This window comes from Microcaecilia unicolor, chromosome 14 (genome assembly GCF_901765095.1).
Source record: "Microcaecilia unicolor chromosome 14, aMicUni1.1, whole genome shotgun sequence".
Classification (NCBI taxonomy): Eukaryota; Metazoa; Chordata; class Amphibia; order Gymnophiona; family Siphonopidae; genus Microcaecilia; species Microcaecilia unicolor.
In genome coordinates, this window is record NC_044044.1 from 28,445,722 (window position 1) to 28,467,833 (window position 22,112).

The 22,112-nt window shown below is 43.3% G+C and overlaps 2 protein-coding genes across 2 annotated transcripts; both read left to right on the forward strand.

Annotated features, from left to right (window-relative positions):
• Positions 1-11,084: 11,084 nt before the first annotated feature.
• LOC115457283 (olfactory receptor 1509-like) lies at positions 11,085-12,035 on the forward strand. The gene has a single exon (XM_030186706.1). It carries the CDS (start codon positions 11,088-11,090, stop codon positions 12,033-12,035), a length of 948 nt encoding a protein of 315 aa, XP_030042566.1. The 5' UTR covers positions 11,085-11,087.
• Positions 12,036-19,820: 7,785 nt separating this feature from the next.
• On the forward strand, positions 19,821-20,765 carry LOC115457284 (olfactory receptor 1509-like). The gene has a single exon (XM_030186707.1). The coding sequence runs from the start codon at positions 19,824-19,826 to the stop codon at positions 20,763-20,765; it is 942 nt and encodes a 313-aa protein (XP_030042567.1). The 5' UTR covers positions 19,821-19,823.
• Positions 20,766-22,112: the final 1,347 nt, after the last annotated feature.

Here is a 22,112-nt window from a genome sequence, read left to right on the forward strand (position 1 = left end):
TTTCTTGTCCCTTTAAAGGAAGACACTGTTGTATAAATCATTGACTATAAAATTCGGATTATTTTTTCCCTGGATTAAATATTTTAGTAGAATTTCACTGAAAGGTATAGTAAAGCTGATTGAATTTTGCTGATCTTAGTGAAAATTAGGAGTTATATCTCGTGTTATGTGCACTCTTGATGCCAAGAGCCCTGATTTATATAAATATATGCTCCTTCAATTTATATTATGTAGTGTTGCTTTAAAATAGTTTTTTGGTTTTTTTAGATGCAGGAACAATTCTGTTCTAAGACACTTTCCGGCCAACATTTAAAACTATTTAACTGGCCAGGAACGTCTCCTGGCCAGTTAAATAGCCTAAAACCAGCTAAGTGCTAATGTTCAGCAGGAGATAGCAAACTACTTTGGCTAAATATTATGGTTTAGTGGTCAGCCCAGTCACCGGCTATGTCGCGTGACATAGCCGGTTAGCGCCAATATTCAATGGCTGACTGGCTAAGTTCACCGGCTAGATAAACCTGCATAAATAGCAAGTCTATTTTTGGCCAGTATAACTTATTCAATCAGTTTACAAATCCCCGCCTGTTTACAAAGCCGCTGTAGCGACTGCCGGTGCGGTAATGTGAACACATCCCATTCACTTCTGTCGGCATTGCCGCATGGCAGCCACTAGCGTGGCTTTGTAAATGGGGGGGGGGGGGGGGTTGTTTTTAGTAGAGAGAACAAAAAAAAACCCCTAGTAATTTAATGGCGGTCACCAGATACACCCCTGGCGTTGAACGTCTGGGTTTGCCGCCAAACCGCGAGAGTTAGCCGGGCTCCCTCCCATGGTCTCAATATCGGCCTGTTTATATTTCTAAAAATTAAATGAAGTATTGCTATTATATGTTAACTTTTGTTATCAAGAACACACTCATGTGTTTTACTGTATAAATATTGTATGATGATCCTAGTTTACTAACCGATATGCAGATGTGTCTTTAGTGGCTTCGGATGTGAGCAGATTTTAAGTTCATTCTACTGTACCATTAAATGTTTGCCCTTATCAGATCCCTCTGACTCCCTTTGATTCTTACACTGTGCCTTATCCCCTCCTATCGCCTTCTGAAGTTACCTTCTTGTGTGCCTTGCTTATTTCTAGGTAATAAATTGAAATAAAATAAAACAGAGAAAACCAAATAAGATTATACCTTTTTTTATTGGACTAACAATACATTTCTTGATTAATTTTCAAAGGTAACCCTTCTTCCGCAGATCAGAAATGAGAAAATGTTGACGAATATAAGTGACACACAAAAGTATTTCAATGACAGTCTCACAGGAAGATTGTGGGGTACGTTAGGTGAGAACAGGGAGAGCTGGGTGGGAGAGACAGGGAGAGATGGATGGGTGATAAAGCAGTAGAATTTTATGGTGTACTAGTAAAAAAGGCCCATTTCTGAAGGCAAGGAAATGGGCCCTAAGCAAGCAATTTCTCCCCCCCCCCCCCCGCTGTGCTACGGCCCCCTCGACAGCCCCCCCCCCTTGCCGGCAAAAAACGCCCCCCCCCCCGCCGCTGTTGTGGACTACCTGTGCTGACGGGGGACCCAAACTCCTGACAGCCGAAGTGCCCTTTGCGTTGTTCATCTTCTCTGGAAGTTCCTCTGCGTGCGTCTGACGTCAGACGCACGCAGAGAAACTTGCAGAGAAGATGAACAACGCGAAGGCACAACAGCACTTCGGCTGTCGGGGGTTTGATCTTCTACCTTTGATTATAACACAACCTTGTATTTGTTATCAACCATAATGGCATTCACCACTACGATACTTTGTAAGCCACATTGAGCCTGCAAATAGGTGGGAAAATATGGGGTATAAATGTAACAAATCCTATATAATAAAATACACCTCCAACATTCTGAAGCTGACTGCGTGGACATAAGCCTTGAGGCAGTCGTGCTTCTGTATCCATCTCCTGAAATGATGACGTCTCCCACTTCCGGGTGCGTCAGCAGCGAAAGTGCCCAATCACAACATAGCAACGCCAGCCAACACCAACGGACTAAAAAAAAAACCTGCCAAACCTGCCCGGACTTCTTCAATCGACGAAATAATTCAATCGAGGGGTAATTTGGCACACCCACACATGAACAACAGCGCTCCAAAAAACAAAAAAAAAACGGTCGTGAAGAAGCAGAAAAAGGCGGCATCAGCGGGAGTGAAAGAAAGTCCGAAGAGACCCAAGAAACCAGCAGCAGCTACCAAAAACGTTGCAAAGCACCCCAAAAAACCCAAAAGCGGATAAACACAAGACAGTAGCTAACAATCGGCCACCGCAACACAGATCAAAGAAACAGTTACTATGTACTATGTTTGGTTTGAATTGAAAAGCATGCTTCTGCACGGGGGGGGGGGGGGGAGATGGGGTCCAGAGACCAGAGGGGGGTTGGGGTCCAGAGACCAGATGGGGGGTGAGGGGGGTCCTGAGACCAGAGGGGGGTAAGGGAGAGGGGGTACTGACAACAGGGAGGGGGGGAGGGGGTCCTGAGACCAGAGAGGGAGGGGGCAGGGGGGTCTGAGACCAGAGAGGGAGGGGCAGGGGGGCCTGAGAACAGAGGGGGGTGGTAATGTCTTCCTCTCAGTCACACACACTGTCTCACACTGTATCACATTCACTCTCTGTATCACATAGACACTCTCACACACTCTCTCGGTCTCACAGACTGTGTATCGCACACATACTCTCTCACACTCTCTCTGTCTCACATACACTCTCTCACACACACTGTATCTGTGTGAAGCACAATCTCTCTCACACTCACTGTCTCTCACATACACACTTGCACACACACTCATTCTCACGCACATAATCTCTCACAGACACACTCGCACCCAGACTCACTCTCTCTCTGTCACACACACACACTCGCACATTCACTCTCTCTCTCACACAGTCACTCTCACACACACACTCTCAAACATACACATTCCAAGGAAAACCTTGCTAGCATCCATTTCATTTGTGTCAGAAACGGGCCTTTTTTCTAGTAAATAAATGCTTCTAGACAGATGTGGGATGGCAGAGAATACCAGAGGGAGGGTCCCAGAAATCTAAAACTGGTTTCTCCAGATATGGAGAGGCGTAAGGAAAGGAGGGCACAGTAAGAAGATTTCCGGAAGAGGAATGGAGAGAGTGGACAGGGGTGTAAGGGTTAAGTAGGGCTGAGGGGAGGTGAGATTTGAAGACAAAAGGATATCGATATAGCACTAGCATCTATTGTAGGATTCTAGGAATGTGGATGGTGGCCTTCTGCACACTTTAAGAGAGAATGCTGCTGACCAATGCAAATTTTGACATACCTACATGCCTGTTACACTGTATGCACAACCCTATGGGAAGCCAGTAGAGCTTCATGGCTGAAGGGAGGCAAGGGAACAGGTGAGATGGCAGGAAGTCCTCTGTAGTAGAGGATTGAGCAACAGACCATCTAAAGCAATGGCTCCCAATTTGTAGGTCAGGAACTGAAATGGGGTCACCGAAAGAGGGCTGTTTCCCTCTCTGGTTCTCCACTGTGACTTGTGCCTTATAAGTGGCAGTCATCTCGGGGTTTGTGAGTCAGTGAACATTCAATGATCCTACACCATCCTCTTGTGTGGGCTTCCTGTTAGACTGGAAACCAAGAGAGCGTAGTGGGATCTGTGAGTGCCCACTGACACACAGGTCACTATGCTGACTGGTATTACTGGTGTGATCTCTGATCTTGCCACTGATTTCATGCTTTGGATAAATGTGGGTAAAATGGAGGTCTACAACTTTGTTTTCATCATCATCGCCATGCTGGGAGAGACCAAGGGTCCATTGAGCTCAGCACCCTTTCACCGACAGCGGCCAAAAGAACAAGCAATTTGTCCCGCTCATCTTAGAAATACTGTATTATTCCCTCATCCATTCAATAACATTCTATGGCTTTTTCCTCCAGGAAGCCATCCAACCCTTTTTTGAAGTCTGCTAAGTTAACCGCCTTAAACACTTTTTCTGGCAACAAATTCCAAAGTTTAATTACATGTTGAGTGAAGAAATATTTTCTCTATTTTTAAATTTACCACACTGCAGCTTCATCGCATGCCCCCCTTGTCCTAGTGTTTTTGGAAAGCGTAAACAGATGCTCCACATCGACCCGTTCCATTCCACTCATTATCATATAGACCTCTATCATATCTCCCCTCAGCCGCCTTTTCTCCAAGCTGAAGAGCCACATACATTTTTAAGTGTTAAACAGCAGTCATGTTGCAAAAACTTGGGATGGACTATGCAATAATCTGTTACCTGTGCTCCTACCGTTAAGCTGGGTCATCAATATTGTGGTTTCAATGGCAAAATAGATGGAAGTCTGCTAGGATTCTCAAAGAACTATTTTGCCATTCACAACTGAAACTGTAATATTGCTACACACAAAACTGGTGTACCAGTGAAGGAATGTTTGCTAGGATTGGGATATGGTGCCAAGGGTTTGGGGACTGAGTCTCAGAAAGAAGGGGAAAAAAAAGTACAAATGAGTGAATATCCAAATACCTTTATGATGAATATACAAATAAATTATTATAACGTGTTAATGATAAGGAAGAGAGGGGCCCTTTCACTAAGGCACGGGAGGGCTAATGCATGGGCGTAAATTTTGAGTTTGGCATGCGCCGAATCCCACGCTAGAAAATAATTTTCTATTTTCTACTGCGGGGGCGTTCCTAGTGGTAATCAGCAGTTGGTGCGTACTGCATGGTTACCACATGGGTAGCACGTGAGCCCTTATCGATAGGTTAATGGGTAGCGGGAAGGGCTTAGGCCGTAAATAGTCGTGTACTAGTTCTAATTTCAGTGTACGCCCATTAAAAGCCCTTTTTCCCAGCTGCAGAGCGTTCCTTAAAGACACACCTACACGACCGCAGGCCATTTTTTACTGGGGCTTAGTAATAAGACCCCAGACTTTGGTATTGATCAGCTATCTAAGGTATTCCTCAGCTACCATTCTTACCATGGAGGCTGGTGCATCAATATATCAGTTTCAAAAGCAAGGGGCAAGCAAGTTCTGAGGGACTTCCAGGGGGTCTGTCTGCCCATCACGATTGTAACCATACTTGGAATGCCCTCCGGCGGGAGGTGGGGGAGATGAAAACTTTAATGGAATTCAAAAATGCGTGGGATAAACATAAAGGAATCCTGTTCAGAAGGAATGGATCCTCTGAAGCTTAGAGGAGATTGGGTCGCAGCACCGGTGGTGGAAGGCGGGGCTAGTGGTTGGGAGGCGGGGCTAGTGCTGGGCAGACTTCTACGGTCTGTGCCCTGAAAACGTGAACATGACGTCAGACGCTTTCATCTGGCGTGTGGAGAGTCTAGACACAAACCTACTCGGGGGTTTAGGTGTCCGAAAACAGTTAAAAGTTTGGTATTTTTCCCTTTCTGAAGAAGATGCATGAAACTCAGCCAGAGTTAAAGGGAAGTGGAGCTGGCTAGAATAATTTGTTGAATGGACTGATTTGGTTTTAACAGCACTTATGCGAGCACGATATATCCTCCAAGGGAAGTGGTAAAACAGATCTGTTTATTTTGGGTATGATTTGTTTTGGGAGAATCTTAAGAATTGTATGTGGGTTATATATGCAATGTTATCAAGTGCACTGTACCTCTTTTTGAACACGCCAGGTAGTTATAGCATGTAGATTTGAAGGTTACATTTGTTTGAGCTCATTAGTCCAGTAGTGAGGAGACTTAAGTATATTTTGAATTTAGGGCCACTGTGAATATGTTCTTTCAATATATTGAATAAATGCTATATACAGAAGGTTCTTTGGTTTAATCTATGCTCTATGCGTAAGAGTTCAGAATCAGCCTAGATGTATGTATATACACGGTAAGGAGGTGGAACACCAAATGTGCAATGATGGTTCCATCTGTGACATCACCACATACTTCCTTTGGGTATATAATGGTTGGAATGGGTATGGTCTGAGCACATTTAAAAACTATATAATTCCATTATAAAAAATTAAAAAGTATACTGTTTATCCAAGGTATAGTAGGTAGATACAAATCAAGGTCAGGTATACACATAAAGTAGCACATATGAGTTTATGTTGTTGGGCAGCCTGGATGGACCATGCAGGTCTTTCTCTGCCGTCATCTACTATGTTACCCATGTAACCATGATATTACTACACAAGCTGTAATGGTAGAAGCAGGGCCAGAGCACTCAAGTTCACCTTTGGGGGAACATAGACTAGGAAAGAATGCAGGTCTCTTTTCTTCATGTCTATTTAAACAGATTTGCTTTGAATTTTGACAAGGAAAAATCATCAGTGACTTGCACCTGTTTTTCATTCACCACTTATTCACATTAACTCCATAAGTTCCAAACTATTATTTTGTATTTTTTTTTCCACAGATGAAATCGGTGCATAGTGAAAAATGACAAAATTGTTTAACCACCTGCTTCTTTTGAGATCCTCCAAAGATTCTAATAATCCCAAGAGCCTCCAGTACACTTTAAGTTCATCACTTTGCTTAACTATTGGAGAAAGCCTTCACCCTGCAGCTGCCGGCGGAGCTGGCGAGGAAGAAACGACCTATTCTCCAGAATTTCTGAAATTACTGTATCCAAAAGTAGTATTGTGTGGTAATTTTAAGAATACGTTTGGTAGTTGGAAATGAGCAAGGGAAAATTCAGGTGATGATTTCTCCAACAATATCCTGTAAGTATGTACCTCTATTTACAGTTATCTTTATTGTGTACCCACCTTATTTATTTACCGCCTTTTTGAAGGAATTCATTCAAGGCGGTGTACAGTAAGAATAGATCAAACATGAGCAGTAGGCAATTAGAGCAGTAAAAATATTCGAACAACAATACAAAGTATGGCATGGTAGACTACTTCAACCAGCTTTCTATTTCCATTTCTAGCAGCTAAGTACTGTTTAGTTATTTAGTTGTTTAGCTGGTTCCGGGGTTTCTATTTTGGGCTGCTTTTTGTGCAGTAGGGGTTATACGTATAGTCTGCAATATTGAGACAGGCTGGGTTTAGTCTGTGTTAATTTGGTGGTTGGTGTCTCTCACCAGGCGATTATTAAGGAGGAAAGGAGTTTTTCAATTCATTCGTTTTTCTCATTTATAATGAGTTTTTTTACATCTGATGTTTTTTTTCTCTTTTCCTTCTTATGGGAACCAGTGATAGTAATGGACTCCTGAAATCATAGGGATTGTTTTAATACATTGTATTTTCCCTGTGAGGAGCTTTGAGGTTTCATTTGGATTAATTGATTATTAAAGATTCCCGTGTCGGAGTCTTTATTTTAGTTCTGGGAGACACCCGCAAACTAATTGTTTATTTTCAAACTTCCTAGTAAGGTAGAATGATATACTACTTGCAATGACAATACAATATGTACTAGAACATTATAGTTGGTAGTGAAGGGTAAGGCAAAGTTGTAACATATAGATGAGTAAGAAAGTAGGAAGAGTTAGAAAGTAAGGTGATTGATTTGAAGAAAGTTGTACGTGAGGTCAGAGAGATGGTTAAATATCATCTCAGCTAGGGTAGGAGTGGATAAACATGTCCCGCTGCAGTATGTGCAGCCCGAGTGAAACCTTGCGTGTGTGAGTGAGACTAACAAGTTAGTACTTCTTCCGTTAAAGGCTTAGTTGAAGAGCCAAGCTTTCACCTGCTTCCTGAAGTAGAGGTAGTCTTGTGTTAAGTGGAGCCTTTCAGGAAATGCATTCCAGAGTGTGGGGTCTACTTCGGAGAAGGCTCGCTTGTGGGTATCACATCGTGTTATGTCTTCTGGAGAGGGTGTAGTTAATGAAAGTCCTTGGGAAGACCTTAGTGTCCTTGGCGGTGTGCGGAGGATCATCCTTTCCTTGTAACTTTCAACTTAAGTGTTAAAATGTTGTTTTGTATATATAGTTCACTTACAGGGTAAAACTGGGGAACAGCAAAAGAATATCTATCCTGGGACAGGATTAAGAGTATGTTATGATCCCTAACTAGCAGTAGGCTTTTCTGCCAGTTTCCGTACACATTCATCTCCTGTCTTGCTAGCTTGGGCTCCTTTTACAAATCTGTGCTACTGATTCAGGCACAGACAATGTGATTAAGTCCATTCAATCCCTACGGGCCGCGTCCCATTTGCCGCGCCAGAATCACTAACGTGGTTTTGTAAAAGGAGCACCATGTTTCACCCACCTCACTTGCTCTGTCTTATTGTCTCTTTCCAACTCTTTCCGTAACATATTGAAAAAGAGGAATCACAGCCAAAACGAAAAACCCCAAAAAGCTTTGAGACCCAGATAACTGCCACATGGCAATGCTGACGGGGTCCATTCAAAGCGAATGGGATTTGTCGGCATTACTGCACCGGCAGCCCCTAGCATGGCTTGATAAAAGTGGGCCTTAATTTCCTTCCAAATCTTCAATGGAAGTAGCATAAAACATTTCACCGACGGTCATTTTAAGATTAAGGGAATAGCACTTTTCTCATAATTATTTATTTTATTTGTATGCCACATTTTCCCACATATTTGCAGGCTCAATGTGGCTTACATAGTACCGGAGAGGCATTCGCCGGTCCGGTAGAGAAACAAATACAGGTGGTATTATGGTTGAGTAAGGAACATAGGTTTCAATTACAATGGGAATCAAGGAGAGAAAAGATTATTTAGTGTCCATTACAAGCTTTGGTTGTGTTGTGTTGCAGAGTGCAGGCATTTATGTTGGGTCGGCGGGCTATGCCTTTTTGAACAGGTAGGTCTTTAATGATTTCCTGAAGTTTAGGTGGTCGTAGGTTGTCTTCACAACTTTTGGCAGTGCGTTCCATAATTGCGTGCTTGTATAGGAGAAGCTGGACGCATAGGTTGTTTTGTATTTAATGTTTTTGCAGTTTGGATAGTGGAGGTTTAGATATGTTCGAGATGATCTGGTTATGTTTCTGAGTGGTAGGTCTGTAAGTTGTGTATGGCTCTTACTCTTACAAAAGAGATGGCTGGGGTGGGGGGAGGAGGAGGAGGGGGTATGATAGAGGTGTATAAGATCCTGAAGGTAGTGGAACTGTTAAAGGCCTGTTCACTATGTATTCTTTCGTAAAGAACAAAGACTAATGGAAATGCGATAAAGATGCATTTAACACAAATAGGGGTAAATACTTTTTCATTCAGTGCATAGTTAAGCTCTGGAACTTGTTGCTGGAGGATGTGATAAAAGCAATTAGCATTGCTGGGTTTAATAAAAGACTTAATAAAGTCCCATAAATTCTTATTAAAGACAATCCAGAAAAAGCCACTGATTATTCCTGGATTATCCTTGCTACTTCTTGTGACCTGGTTTGGCCACTGTGGCAAAAAAGGATACTGGTCTAGATGGACCATTGGTCTGACTCAGTATGGCAATTCTTACATTCATACAACTGATGAATTATGAATGAGTATGGAGGAAGAAGGCCAGTGGGTAACATATAAGAACATAAGTGTTGCCATACTGGGACAGACTGAAAGTCCATGAAGCACAGTATTCTGTTTCCAACAGTAGCCCATCCAGGTGACAAGTACCTGGCAAGATCCAAAAACAGTAAAACAGACTTTATTGCTGCTTATCCTAGAAATAAGCAGTATTATTTTTCCAAGACAATTTTAGTAATGGCTTATGGACTTTTAGAAAATTAGCCAAACCTTTTTAAAACCCTGCTAAGCTAATTGCTTTTACCACATTCTCTGGCAATGAATTCTCTCAGGTTTGTTTTAAATTTACTACTTAGTAGCTTCATTGCATGCCCCCTAGTCCTAGTATTTTTGGAAAAAGTAAACAAGTGATTCACACCTACCTGTTCCACTCCACTCAATATTTTATAGACCTCTATCATTTCTCCCCTCAGCCCTCTCTTCTCTAAGCTGAAGAGCTCTAGCTGCTTTAAGCCTTTCCTCATTGGAAAGTTGTCCCATCCCCTTTATAATTTTTGTTGCCCTTCTCTGTACGTTTTCTTACTCCGCTATATCTTTTATGAGATGCGGTGACAAGAATTGCACACGGTATTCGAGGTGTGCTCCTAATAATTCCTAAGATTCTATTTGCTTTCTTAGCCACTGCACATCGAACAGAGGGTTTCAACGTATCATCAACAATGACGCCTAAATCCTTCTCCTGGGCCATGAATGTGGAACCTCGCATCACGTATCTATAGTTCGGGTTCCTCTTTCCCACATGCATCAACTTTGCACTTGCTCACATTAAACGTCATCTGCCATTTGGATGCCCAGTCTTTGTTTCTCAAAAAGGTGATTTTTGTAAGACTGGATTTGAAAAGGACTAGAAAGAGAGCATGTCAGTGCATGTCTGAAACTCTGTATAAAGAATATTAATGTTGCAGCTGTACTATGTGTATCTGTCTCATTTTGTGCATTCCTTCTATTGTGTCTTACATAGTAACATAGTAGATGACGGCAGAAGAAGACCTGCACGGTCCATCCAGTCTGCCCAACAAGATAACTCATATGTGCTACTTTTTGTGTATACCCTACTTTGATTTGTACCTGTGCTCTTCAGGGCACAGACCGTATAAGTCTGCCCAGCACTATCTCCGCCTCCCAACCACCGGCTCTGGCACAGACCATATAAGTCTGCCCAGCACTATCCCCGCCTCCCAACACCGGCTCTGGCACAGACCGTATAAGTCTGCCCAGCACTATCCCCACCTCCCAACACCGGCTCTGGCACTGACCGTAGAAGTCTGCCCACCACTATCCCCTCCTCCCAACCACCAGCCCCGCCTCCCACCACCGGCTCTGGCACAGACCGTATAAGTCTGCCCAGCACTATCCCCGCCTCCCAACCACCAGCCCCGCCTCCCACCACCGGCTCTGCCACCCAATCTCAGCTAAGCTCCTGAAGATCCATTCCTTCTGAACAGGATTTCTTTATGTTTATCCCACGCATGTTTGAATTCCGTTACCGTTTTCATTTCCACCACCTCCCGCGGGAGGGCATTCCAAGCATCCACTACTCTCTCCGTGAAAAAATACTTCCTAACATTTTTCTTGTGCTTCTGTTTCCCTACAGTTGAAGTGGAAGGAATGGCATCCAGGAATGAAACCCGAGTCACACAGTTCATCCTCCTTGGACTTTCTAGCAATCCGTACTTACAGATCGTATTCTTTGTGCTGTTTCTAGTAATGTACCTACTCACCTTAACTGGGAATCTTCTCATTCTGACAACTATATATGTGGAACCTCACCTGCACACTCCCATGTATTTCTTCCTCAGTCACCTGTCTTTCTTAGATTTGTCCTTTTCCACAGTCACTGTCCCCAGAGCCCTTGTTCACTTTCTCTGGCCTAGATATACCATCTCTTTCAATGACTGCATGGCTCAATTGTTTTTCTTTCATTTAATTGGGGGTACAGAATGCTTTCACCTCATCCTGATGGCTTACGACCGTTACGTTGCCATCTGCAATCCTTTGCGTTATACCACAATCATGAACACACGAGTCTGTCTCCTGCTGGTGTTTTTTACTTGGGTTGGTGGTTTCATTCATGGCTTCTGGCAGGCTTTTCCGACGACTCAGTTGTCCTTCTGTGGTTCTAATGAGGTCAATCATTTCTTTTGCGACTCCCACCCCTTATCTTTGCTGGCTTGTTCTAGAACCTTTGTTAGTGAAACTGTGGACATGGCCAACAGTGGAACCTTAACCCTTGGCTGTTTCTTGGTGTTGTTCATATCTTATACATACATCATCTCCACTGTCTTAAAAATTAACTCTGCTGAGGGAAGGCAAAAAGCCTTCTCCACCTGTGCCTCCCACCTCCTGGTGGTCAGTTTGTTCTTTGGCCCTTGTGTTTTCATCTACATGAGACCCTCGGTGACATTTGAGGCTGACAAAATGGTTTCTGTCTTTTACGCTATTGTGACCCCTTGGTTAAACCCCTTCATTTATACTCTCCGAAATGAGAAGGTGCGAAAATCCATGAAGAAGCTGGGAGGTAAGAAAGTGTCTTTTCTGGACACGCATATAAACTGAGTTCCTGTCCATTAAAATAAAAAAAAGACATCACTGTGTGAAGAATCTGCTCTCACTAATTGATGTATGCTCTTTATTCTATAAAATCCTGAATATTGTTCTCTTGATTGAAAGTTATAGTAAAGCTGAATGAATTATGCTGTGTTTAGCAAAACATTGGAGTTGTATCTCTTGTCACATCCACCCTAGAATGTCAGAACTGTGGTTTATGTAAATAGATGCTCAGTAAACTTACAATTAATTGCGCTTTGCTTTAAATTACTGATTGAGCTGCAATAGCGATCTTGTTCTATAATACTTTATATATCTATTGACTAAATAAACTTTGGCTATTATGTGTCGCATTTTACAGACCTAGGAGGAAAATCTATTAATTGAACTAAAAATTGCGCACTGGAAAAAAAAAATCAGTGCTAAGCATTATTCTATAAAGAGCGCCATTCTCGTGCCCGACCTTTAGGCGTCAAATCCACTCAAGGCAATTACAGTCAAGTTCATAAGTTTGTTCCCTTCCCCAGAGAGCTTACAATATAAGTTGTACCTATGGCAGAGGGCTTATGGCCGCTGTTACTACGCTTGCGTAGCTGTTAATGCAGCAATTAATATGCACTAAGGGGGCCTTTTCAAAGCCGCGCTTGCATTTTTAGCTTGCGGCAAAAATCAGTTGGTGGTAAATGCTGAAACACTCATAGGAATACAATGGGTGTCTCAGCGATTACCACCTGCTGATTTTTACCACGAGCTAAAAATGCTTGCGTAGCTTTGTAAAAGGCCCGCCTAAGAGTTAACATGGCACCTAATCAGTTACTACATGGTAATTTCCAACTTACTGCAAAGGTAATCAATAGAAATAAAATAAAATATAGAAAAGAAAAGAAGATACCACCTTTTTTTATTGGACTAACAATACATGTTTTGATTGGCTTTCGAAGGTTGCCCTTCTTCCTCAGATCGGAAATAAGCAAATGTTGGTAGATGACAGTATATAGAAGTGAAACATCAAAGCATTTCCGTGACAGTCTAACAGGATGGGGGTGGATAGGTTAGAGATGTGGCTTGGAAGGGGGGGAGGGGCGGTCCGCCCCGGGTGCACGCACTCGGGGGGTGCCGGCCCCGCTGGTTCCCTGCTCTCTCTGCCCCGGAACAGGTTACTTCCTGTTCCGGGGCAGAGAGAACAGGGAACCAGCGGGGCCGGCGCAGCTCCGAGTGACGTGCACTCGGGGCGGATCGGCTCTCCCGCAGGTAAGAATGCGGTCCGGGGGGTTGCGCTCCAGGGGGGGTGCGCCACAGGGGGGGGGGGGGTCGCGCCGTGGTCCACCCAGGGAGGGGGGAGGTGCGCAGTGGCGACCCGCCCCGGGTGCCATTAGCCCTCGCTACGGCACTGGGTGAGAGTTGTGGTATGTATCATTCAGTGTAAAAAATGCAACGAAGGCTGCTACATTGGAGAAACCAGTCAGATGCTAAAGAGATTTAATTTACCTAAACACCATATGAAAAATGCCAGTACCAATAAAGATGTCACGCCTGTGGGGGAGCACTTTACAAAACCAGAGCACTGTACCAGTGACTTCATGGTAAGAATCTTAAAATGGAACTTTAAAACAATACAGGAACGTAAGACCTTTGAAGTCAAAATGATTAGATATTTTGACACCCACCAGATAGGACTTAACAAAGATCTGGGTTTTCTAGCACATTATAAACCATAAAATTGTACTGCTTTGTCACCCTCCTGTCTCCATGCATATCTCCCGTCCCTCTTCCTGTCTCTCACCTATCCACCCCCATCATGTTAGACTGTCAGATTTAAATGTGTGGTTTTCCTGTAATTTTTGTTTAGTTAATTGCTCCTAATTGTGAGGCAGGAGAGGATATAAAACTGAGCAAGTCAACTGATGATATTCAGTGGCACTCACCTGGGTAATGCCCCTGAGTATCAGTTTTAACTGCTTACGTGGGCTTGTGCTTGAGAGGTCCAGGGGTAGAGTTGTGGATGATCTATCAATTATGTGGGTACAGGTGTATTCAGTGCAGGGGCGTAGCCAGACACCCAATTTTGGGTGGGCCTGAGCCCAAGATGGGTGGGCAGAAGAACTCCGCCTTGTCCCACATGTAATTTGGTCTCTCTCTCTCTTGCCCTGCATAATATATGGTCTCTCAAACATCCCCCTACCCCGCATACCTTTTAAATAGCAGATTTTCACTGGCAACGAGTAGCAACTAATGCACACTGCACATGTTGACCCCATAGCCTTCCCTCTTAGGCAACTTCCTGTTTCCGCATAGGTAGGAATACATCAGAGGGAAGGCTGCAGGGCTGGTGCAAACAGTATGTATCAGTCACTGCTTGTAGCAGGCAAAGATCTGCTATTTAAAAGGTATGCAGGAGGGACAGTTGGGAGTTTTCGGCTGGTGGGGCTTGGGAATCCCTGCCAGCCACATTAGAGATGTGCTGCTATTGGGTGGGCCTGAAACCAAAGTGGATGGGCCTGGGCCCACCCGGGCCCACCCTTGGCTACGCCACTGATTCAGCGTCAATGCACTCATTGCTAATGTGGAGGTAGGAGCACACAAAGGGCAATCCTAACTTTACCCGCTTAACTATGCGGGTGCTGGCACTGAATATTACCTGGCACTCACATAACTTCTGGATTACCACAGCCACTACCTTCCATCCCTTCTTTGATTCACCAACATCCCCCTGGGTTCCAATGTCTCCAGCCATCTCTTCCAGCCCTCCCACCCAAGATGGGTTCTCCAGATAGACCCCCACCTCCCAAACCTTCACCCAAGATCAGGCTCCACAACACAGATTGACCACCCCTTTGAATTCCCCTCAAGATTAGTCACCCCTAAGATAGATCCCCATTCCAAATCATCCTCAAGATCAGGCAGCCCGAGATAGACCTCTTCCCAAACCTCCTCCAGGATCAGCCCTCTTTCTCACTCCACTGCTCTACCCACCAGGATCTCGAAAAGACACTCCCAAATTCTCAGTGGCTGGTAAGAAACTTTTCCTTGCACAGGTTATGAGGGGGAACCATCAAAAGAACGTTCCATTTTCACAACAGAACCGCCCTTGCCTCAAATATTAGGAGGAGTGTAGTTCAACACACTAAAACGTAGGAGAGGTAGACAATGTATCCCCAAGGTCTACACTAGACCGCCACCTATCTTAAGAACATACGAACATAAGTGTTGCTATAGTGGGACAGACTGAAGGTCCATCAAGCCCACTATCCTATATTCAACAGTGGCCAATCCAGGTCACAAATGCCTGGCAAGATCCCAGAACAGTGAAACAGACTTTATGCTGCTTGTCCTAGAAACAAGCAGTGGATTTTCCAAATGCAGCAATGTATACATTATATGCAGTTACTTTTTCTGTCCATAGAGGGCTCACAATCTAAGTTTTTATACCTGGGGAAATGGAAGGTTAAGTGACTTGCCCAAGGTCACAAGGAGCTGCAGTGGGAATCGAACCCAGGTTGTCAGGATCAAAGCCCACTGCACTAACCATTAGACTATTCCTCCACTCAGTTCCAAGGGGAACACAAGTTCTATGGACTTCAGGAGTTCAGTCTGCCACTCATGATTGAAACTACGATATTGTTGCCCTTACTGCAATGGTAGAAGGATACGCAGCAGGGGCGTAGCTACTATGGGGCCATGGGGGCCTTGGCCCCCATAGATTTGGCCCTGGACCCCCCTGCCATGACCCTCTCGACCCCCCTTCCTGCCGCCAACCCACCCCCGCCGCCGTCGCGTACCTTTGCTGGCCGCGTGGCATTGCTTGCTGAATGATCTGATCAAGTGCAGGACGTCAGACGCACCCACAGAAACTTGATCAGATCATTCAGCAAGCAACGCTGCGCGGCCAAGGAGAGGGTTTTGGCTGGTGGGGTTGGGGTTTCCCGCCAGCAAAGGTACGTGGTGGGAGAGGTTTGGCGGCGGGAAGGGGGGTCAAGAGGGTTGCGGTGGGGTGTGTGTGAAAGTTGGCGGTGGCGGGCGGGCAGGCAGACGGGGGGGTCGGCAGGGCCGGGGGGGGGGGGGGGCTAAAATGTGCCCCTCACCTGGGGCTCTGGATCCCCCTCCTGTCGAAGTCTAGCTACGCCCCTGATATGCAGAAAACCCTACTGTGCCTTCATAAGAATATGAACTAAAAAACAGATATGCTTTAAATTTTGCCAAGAAAGAAAATCAGTGAGGAAATGATTTGCACCCATTATTCTTGCAAGATTTATCCACACAGACTTCACTGGTTCCAAACTATTTTGCTTTTCACAGATATACAGGGGAGCTTGTAAAAAGGAAAAAGTTGTTTAAGCACCTGCTTCTTTTGAGATCCTCCAAAGATCATCGTCCCAAGAGACTTGAATGCAGGTTAAGTACAACGCTTTGCTGCCTACTGGAGAAAGCCTTCAGCCTGTAGCTGTTGGCAGAGTCCACGTATTTTTCAGAGTTTCTGAATTTAATGTATCTATAAACTATATTTGATGGTAATTTTCAGGATTTTATCTCCAAATACTATGCTGTAAGTATCTATCACTGTTTACATTTATCTTTATTGTTTTACCCATGTTGTAATTTTAAGTCTTTTAACATAAGTATTAAAGTATCATTTGAAAATGTTCTTCACTTAGAGGACGAAGCTGGGAAATACCAAAAAAATATATATATCTAAAAGAATGTTATGATTCTTAACTAGCAGCAGTATTTTTCTGTCAGTTTCCGTACACATTCACCTCCTGTCTTGTTCACCTTGTTTCTCCTTGTCTTATCTCACTTGCTGTGTCTTATTGTCTCTTTCCAACTCTTTCATTAATATTTGAAAACAGAACAATCATTGCCAAACAGTCCTTGAGTAGACCATTAAGTTTAAAACTAGGAAGAGTGGGAAGTCAATTGACAGATTGGAACTGTATTGCCACTGCCATCTCTTCATGATCACATAAATCATTAATTCTGTTATTTACTTTTAGTCCTGGACTAGGAAGAAATTGTTCATTGAAAGTATCCCGAGTTTATAAAACGTTTCACTGATGATTGTGGCCGTATAATTACACAACATCTTGAGAAAATTGTGCTTGAGTATGGCAGTACGAAGCCAGTGGGTGGCACACGGTAAGTTGACTTCATGTAGGAAAAGTACTGATCTCGATACAAAGAATTGGGATGGATTTTATTTTAAATGAGCTCTTAATTTGGCTAGAGATGGGCAGACTTTGATTCACAATCTTCAGGATCAGCAGGTAGAACTTTCTGTGAGGCAACCTATGTTTATAACCAAAGAAAGTACCATAAGAGATACTATAATCAAACACACTCCGCTTTCTGAAGGGTTACATAAGTATAACTGTTGGATAGTTATTTATTTATTGCATTTGTATCCCACATTTTCCCACCTATTTGCAGGCCCAGTGTGGCTTACATAGTGCAGTAGTGGCAGTCGCCAATACCAGCAAGAACAGATACAAAGTGAGGTTATGACAGACTAATGATCAGAATTGATAGACATATTGGGGGTCAAGGAGAAGAGTAGGTTAGGTTATGTCCAACATGAACATTTATATTGATGTAGTGATGTATTGCGGGGTTAGGGTATCTTTAAGAAAAGGAGCATTCGGGCAACAGAATCCAGTCAGCAGCATGGGTTACGTTTTATGGGACTAATGAGTATGTCTCAAGCTGGATATATCACATCAAAATTTTTCAAAACTTTATATTCTTAAAGCATATCATATACATTTCCCAAGAACCTGAGTGATGTTGATCGCTAACAATTTCAGACTTCAGCGATACACATGACATCAGCATATTCAAAGGTTCATTATAATAGCCTCCTCTTTAATTAAAGCAATATTTAAACATCTTTTTTCAAATTTGTTTTTATCGGACCCAGGGGTTCAGCTGCCCGACATGCACGTTTCGCCCCAACGCGGGCTGTCTCAAGGACATTCCCCCTGTAGTCTTTTCAGTGCCAGCTCAGCAAAAGTTACTTATCAGCCAAGATAAGTAACTTTTGGCTGATAAGTAACTTTTGCTGAGCTGGCACTAAAAAGACTACAGGGGGAATGTCCTTGAGACAGCCCGCGTTGGGGCGAAACGTGCATGTCGGGCAGCTGAACCCCTGGGTCCAATAAAAACAAGTTTAAATATTGCTTTAATTAAAGAGGAGGCTATTATAATGAACCTTTGAAGATGCTGATGTCATATGTATCGCTAAAGTCTAAAATTGAGGTTCTTGGGAAATTTATATGATATGCTTTAAGAATATAAAGTTTTGAAAAATTTTGATGTGTCGTTAAATCGCGACAGGATTGTGAAAAATTACAAGAGGACCTTACGAGACTGGGAGACTGGGCGGCTAAATGGCAGATGATGTTTAATGTGAGCAAGTGCAAGGTGATGCATGTGGGAAAAAAGAACCAGAATTATAGCTACGTCATGCAAGGTTCCACGTTAGGAGTTACGGACCAAGAAAGGGATCTGGGTGTCGTCGTCGATAACACGCTGAAACCTTCTGCTCAGTGTGCTGCTGCGGCTAAGAAAGCGAATAGAATGTTGGGTATTATTAGGAAAGGTATGGAAAACAGGTGTGAGGATGTTATAATGCCGTTGTATCGCTCCATGGTGCGACCGCACCTTGAGTATTGTGTTCAATTCTGGTCGCCGCATCTCAAGAAAGATATAGTAGAATTGGAAAAGGTGCAGCGAAGGGCGACTAAAATGATAGCGGGGATGGGACGACTTCCCTATGAAGAAAGACTAAGGAGGCTAGGGCTATACAGCTTGGAGAAGAGACGGCTGAGGGGAGACATGATAGAGGTATATAAAATAATGAGTGGAGTGGAACAGGTGGATGTGAAGCGTCTGTTCACGCTTTCCAAAAATACTAGGACTAGGGGGCATGCGATGAAACTACAGTGTAGTAAATTTAAAACAAATCGGAGAAAATTTTTCTTCACCCAACGTGTAATTAAACTCTGGAATTCGTTGCCGGAGAAAGTGGTGAAGGCGGTTAGCTTAGCAGAGTTTAAAAAGGGGTTGGATGGTTTCCTAAAGGACAAGTCCATAAACCGCTACTAAACGGACTTGGAAAAATCCAAAATTCCAGGAATAACATGTATAGAATGTTTGTATGTTTGGGAAGCTTGCCAGGTGCCCTTGGCCTGGATTGGCCGCTGTCGTGGACAGGATGCTGGGCTCGATGGACCCTTGGTCTTTTCCCAGTATGGCATTACTTATGTACTTATGACAAGATAGTCTATTAAGTTCTGATCGAATTTGGACTGGATATCAAGAATTTGTAACTCTATAGTTGTGAGGATCCAGCTGAAAAATCATTAATTTGTCATAAATACTTAGTGTTCAAGCTGGATATATGCATAAAAAGAAAGAGAATAGAAAATAAACACGAGAGCAATAAGTTGTCTGGCAGCTTGTCATTACTTCTATTTATTATTTCTAAAATACTATGAGGTCTTTCTGCACTGTACAGACACGTAAGTGAGACAGTCCCTGCTCCAAAGAGCTTACAATCTAGTCAAGGGGAACATATATAACAAATACGAGACTCTAGGTGAATGTATTATAGAGACATGGACAAGTAACCTCAAATGGAAGACTTTTCATCTTGGATTTCGAAAAGATAAAAACAGACCATGACACAGTAGCTCACGAAATCCGTATAAAGAATATTAATGTTCTCAGAGAATCTGTCTTATTTTATGCTTTCTGTCTACCATCTCTTGTTTTTATTTCCCTCAAGCTGATAAAGTGGAAGGAATGGCAGTCAGGAATGAAACCAGAGTCACTGAATTCATCTTCCTCGGACTTTCCAGCAATCTGACCATGCAGAGAGTATTCTTTGCGCTTTCTCTAGTGATGTACCTGCTCACCATAGCTGGGAATCTTCTCATTTTGCTAACTATATATTTTGACACTCAACTGCACACTCCCATGTACTTCTTCCTCAGTCACCTGTCTTTCTTAGATTTGACCTTTTCTACAGTCACTCTCCCCAAATCTCTTATTAACTTTCTCTTACAGAGTAATGCTATCTCTTTCAACGAATGCATTGTTCAGTTGTTTTTCTTGCATTTCATTGGAGGAACAGAATGCTTTCATTTGACCCTGATGGCTTATGACCGCTATGTTGCCATCTGCAATCCTTTGCGTTATAACACAATCATGAGCAGACGAGTTTGTCTGCTGCTGGTGATTTCTACATGGGTAGCTGGTTTAATCCATTCCACCGCACAGACATTACCAACAATTCAGCTGCCCTTCTGTGGTCCTAATGAGATAAATCATTTCTTTTGTGACACCCACCCCTTATTTTTGTTGGCTTGTTCTAGTACCTTTATCAGTGAAACCGCCGATATGGTCAACAGTGGAACCTTAGCCCTTAGTTGTTTCTTGGTGGTGTTCATATCTTACGCCTACATTATCTCCACTATCTTAAAAATTCGCTCAACTGAGGGAAGGCAGAAAGCTTTCTCTACCTGTGCTTCCCATCTCATGGTGGTCACTGTGTTTTTTGGTCCTTGTCTCTTCATCTACATGAGACCTCCAGTGACATTTGAAATTGACAAACTGGTCTCCGTTTTTTACTCCATCGTGACTCCTTGGTTAAACCCTTTCATTTATACTCTCAGAAACGAGAAGGTGAAAAATAGTATGAAGAAACTGAGAGATAGGAAAGTGTCTTTTTGGTGGCATATGTGAAATGATTTCTGTCCGTATAAAGACAAAATAAAAATGTTGTGTAAAGGATCTGTTTTCACTGATGTCTGCTCTTGAATCTGCTATAAAATTTTAATTATGTCTCCATCTTTAAGAACCCTGATTTATGTAAATATATGGTCATTAAAGTTGCATTGATTGATTGTGAGCTTTTTATTTTAATTATGGTTTTGAGATTTAGTAGCAATTTTGTTCTAAGACACTATGGGACTCATTTTCAAAAAGTGGTATAAATCTTCACTTGGATGTTTTTCTCACAAAATCATCCAAATTGGTATTTTTGAAACCAATTTTTTATGTTTTTCTATGAAGTCCATCAAAAGTGTGTTCAAATCACAAGGGGGCATGTCAGGGATATGTTAAGGGTGAGATCTGGGATGTCACAAAAAAGTCCTAAGAGATCAGATGACTACCGAAGGGAATCAGGGATGACCCCCACCCTTACTCCCCCAGTGGTTACTAACCTCCTCCCACCCCACAAGAATTTGATTAAAACTTTACTTACTAGCTTCTGTGCCAGCCTCAGATGTTATACTAAGGTCCATTAGAAAAGCATGCAGATCCCCAGAGTAGTCTAGTGGTGGGTGCAGTACACTTCAGACAGGTGGAACCAGGCCCGTATCTCCATCCACCTGTTACACTTGTCTGGAAACTGTGATCCCCCCCACAACTCATCAGAAACCTACTGTGCCCACATATAGGTATCTCCTTCACCTATATAAGGCATAGTGGAATTGGAAAAGGTGCAGAGAAGGGCGACAAAGATAATACAGGGGATGGGACGGCTTCCCTATCAGGATAGGCTGAAGAGGCTGGGGCTCTTCAGCTTGGAGAAAAGGCGACTGAGGGGAGTTATGATAGAGGTCTATAAGATAATGAGTGGAATGGAACGGGTCGATGTGGAGCGTCTGTTTACGCTTTCCAAAAATACTAGGACAAGGGGGCATGCAATGAAGCTGCAGTGTGGTAAATCTAAAACGAATCTGAGAAAATTTTTTCTTCACTCAATGCGTAGTTAAACTCTGGAATTCGCTGCCGGAAAAGGTGGTCAAGGCAGTTAACTTAGAGGACTTCAAAAAAGGGTTGGACCTCCTGGAGGAAAAAGCCATAGAATGTTATTGAATGGATGAGGGAATAATACAGTATTTCTAGGATGGGCGGGACAAATTGCTTGTTCTTTTGGTCGCTGTCAGTGACAGGGTGCTGGGCTCGATGGACCCTTGGTCTGTCCCTGCATGGCGATGCTTATGTACTTATAAGGGCTATTGTAGTGGTGTACTGCTGGGGGTAGTGGGTTTTGGGTGGGTTCTATGGGGTACAGCAGACAAG

What these genes read in the sequence shown, in the direction of transcription:
- LOC115457284 (XM_030186707.1), top strand. Translation starts at nt 19,824, where the DNA reads ATGGCAGTCAGGAATGAAACCAGAGTCACTGAATTCATCTTCCTCGGA.
- LOC115457283 (XM_030186706.1), top strand. Translation starts at nt 11,088, where the DNA reads ATGGCATCCAGGAATGAAACCCGAGTCACACAGTTCATCCTCCTTGGA.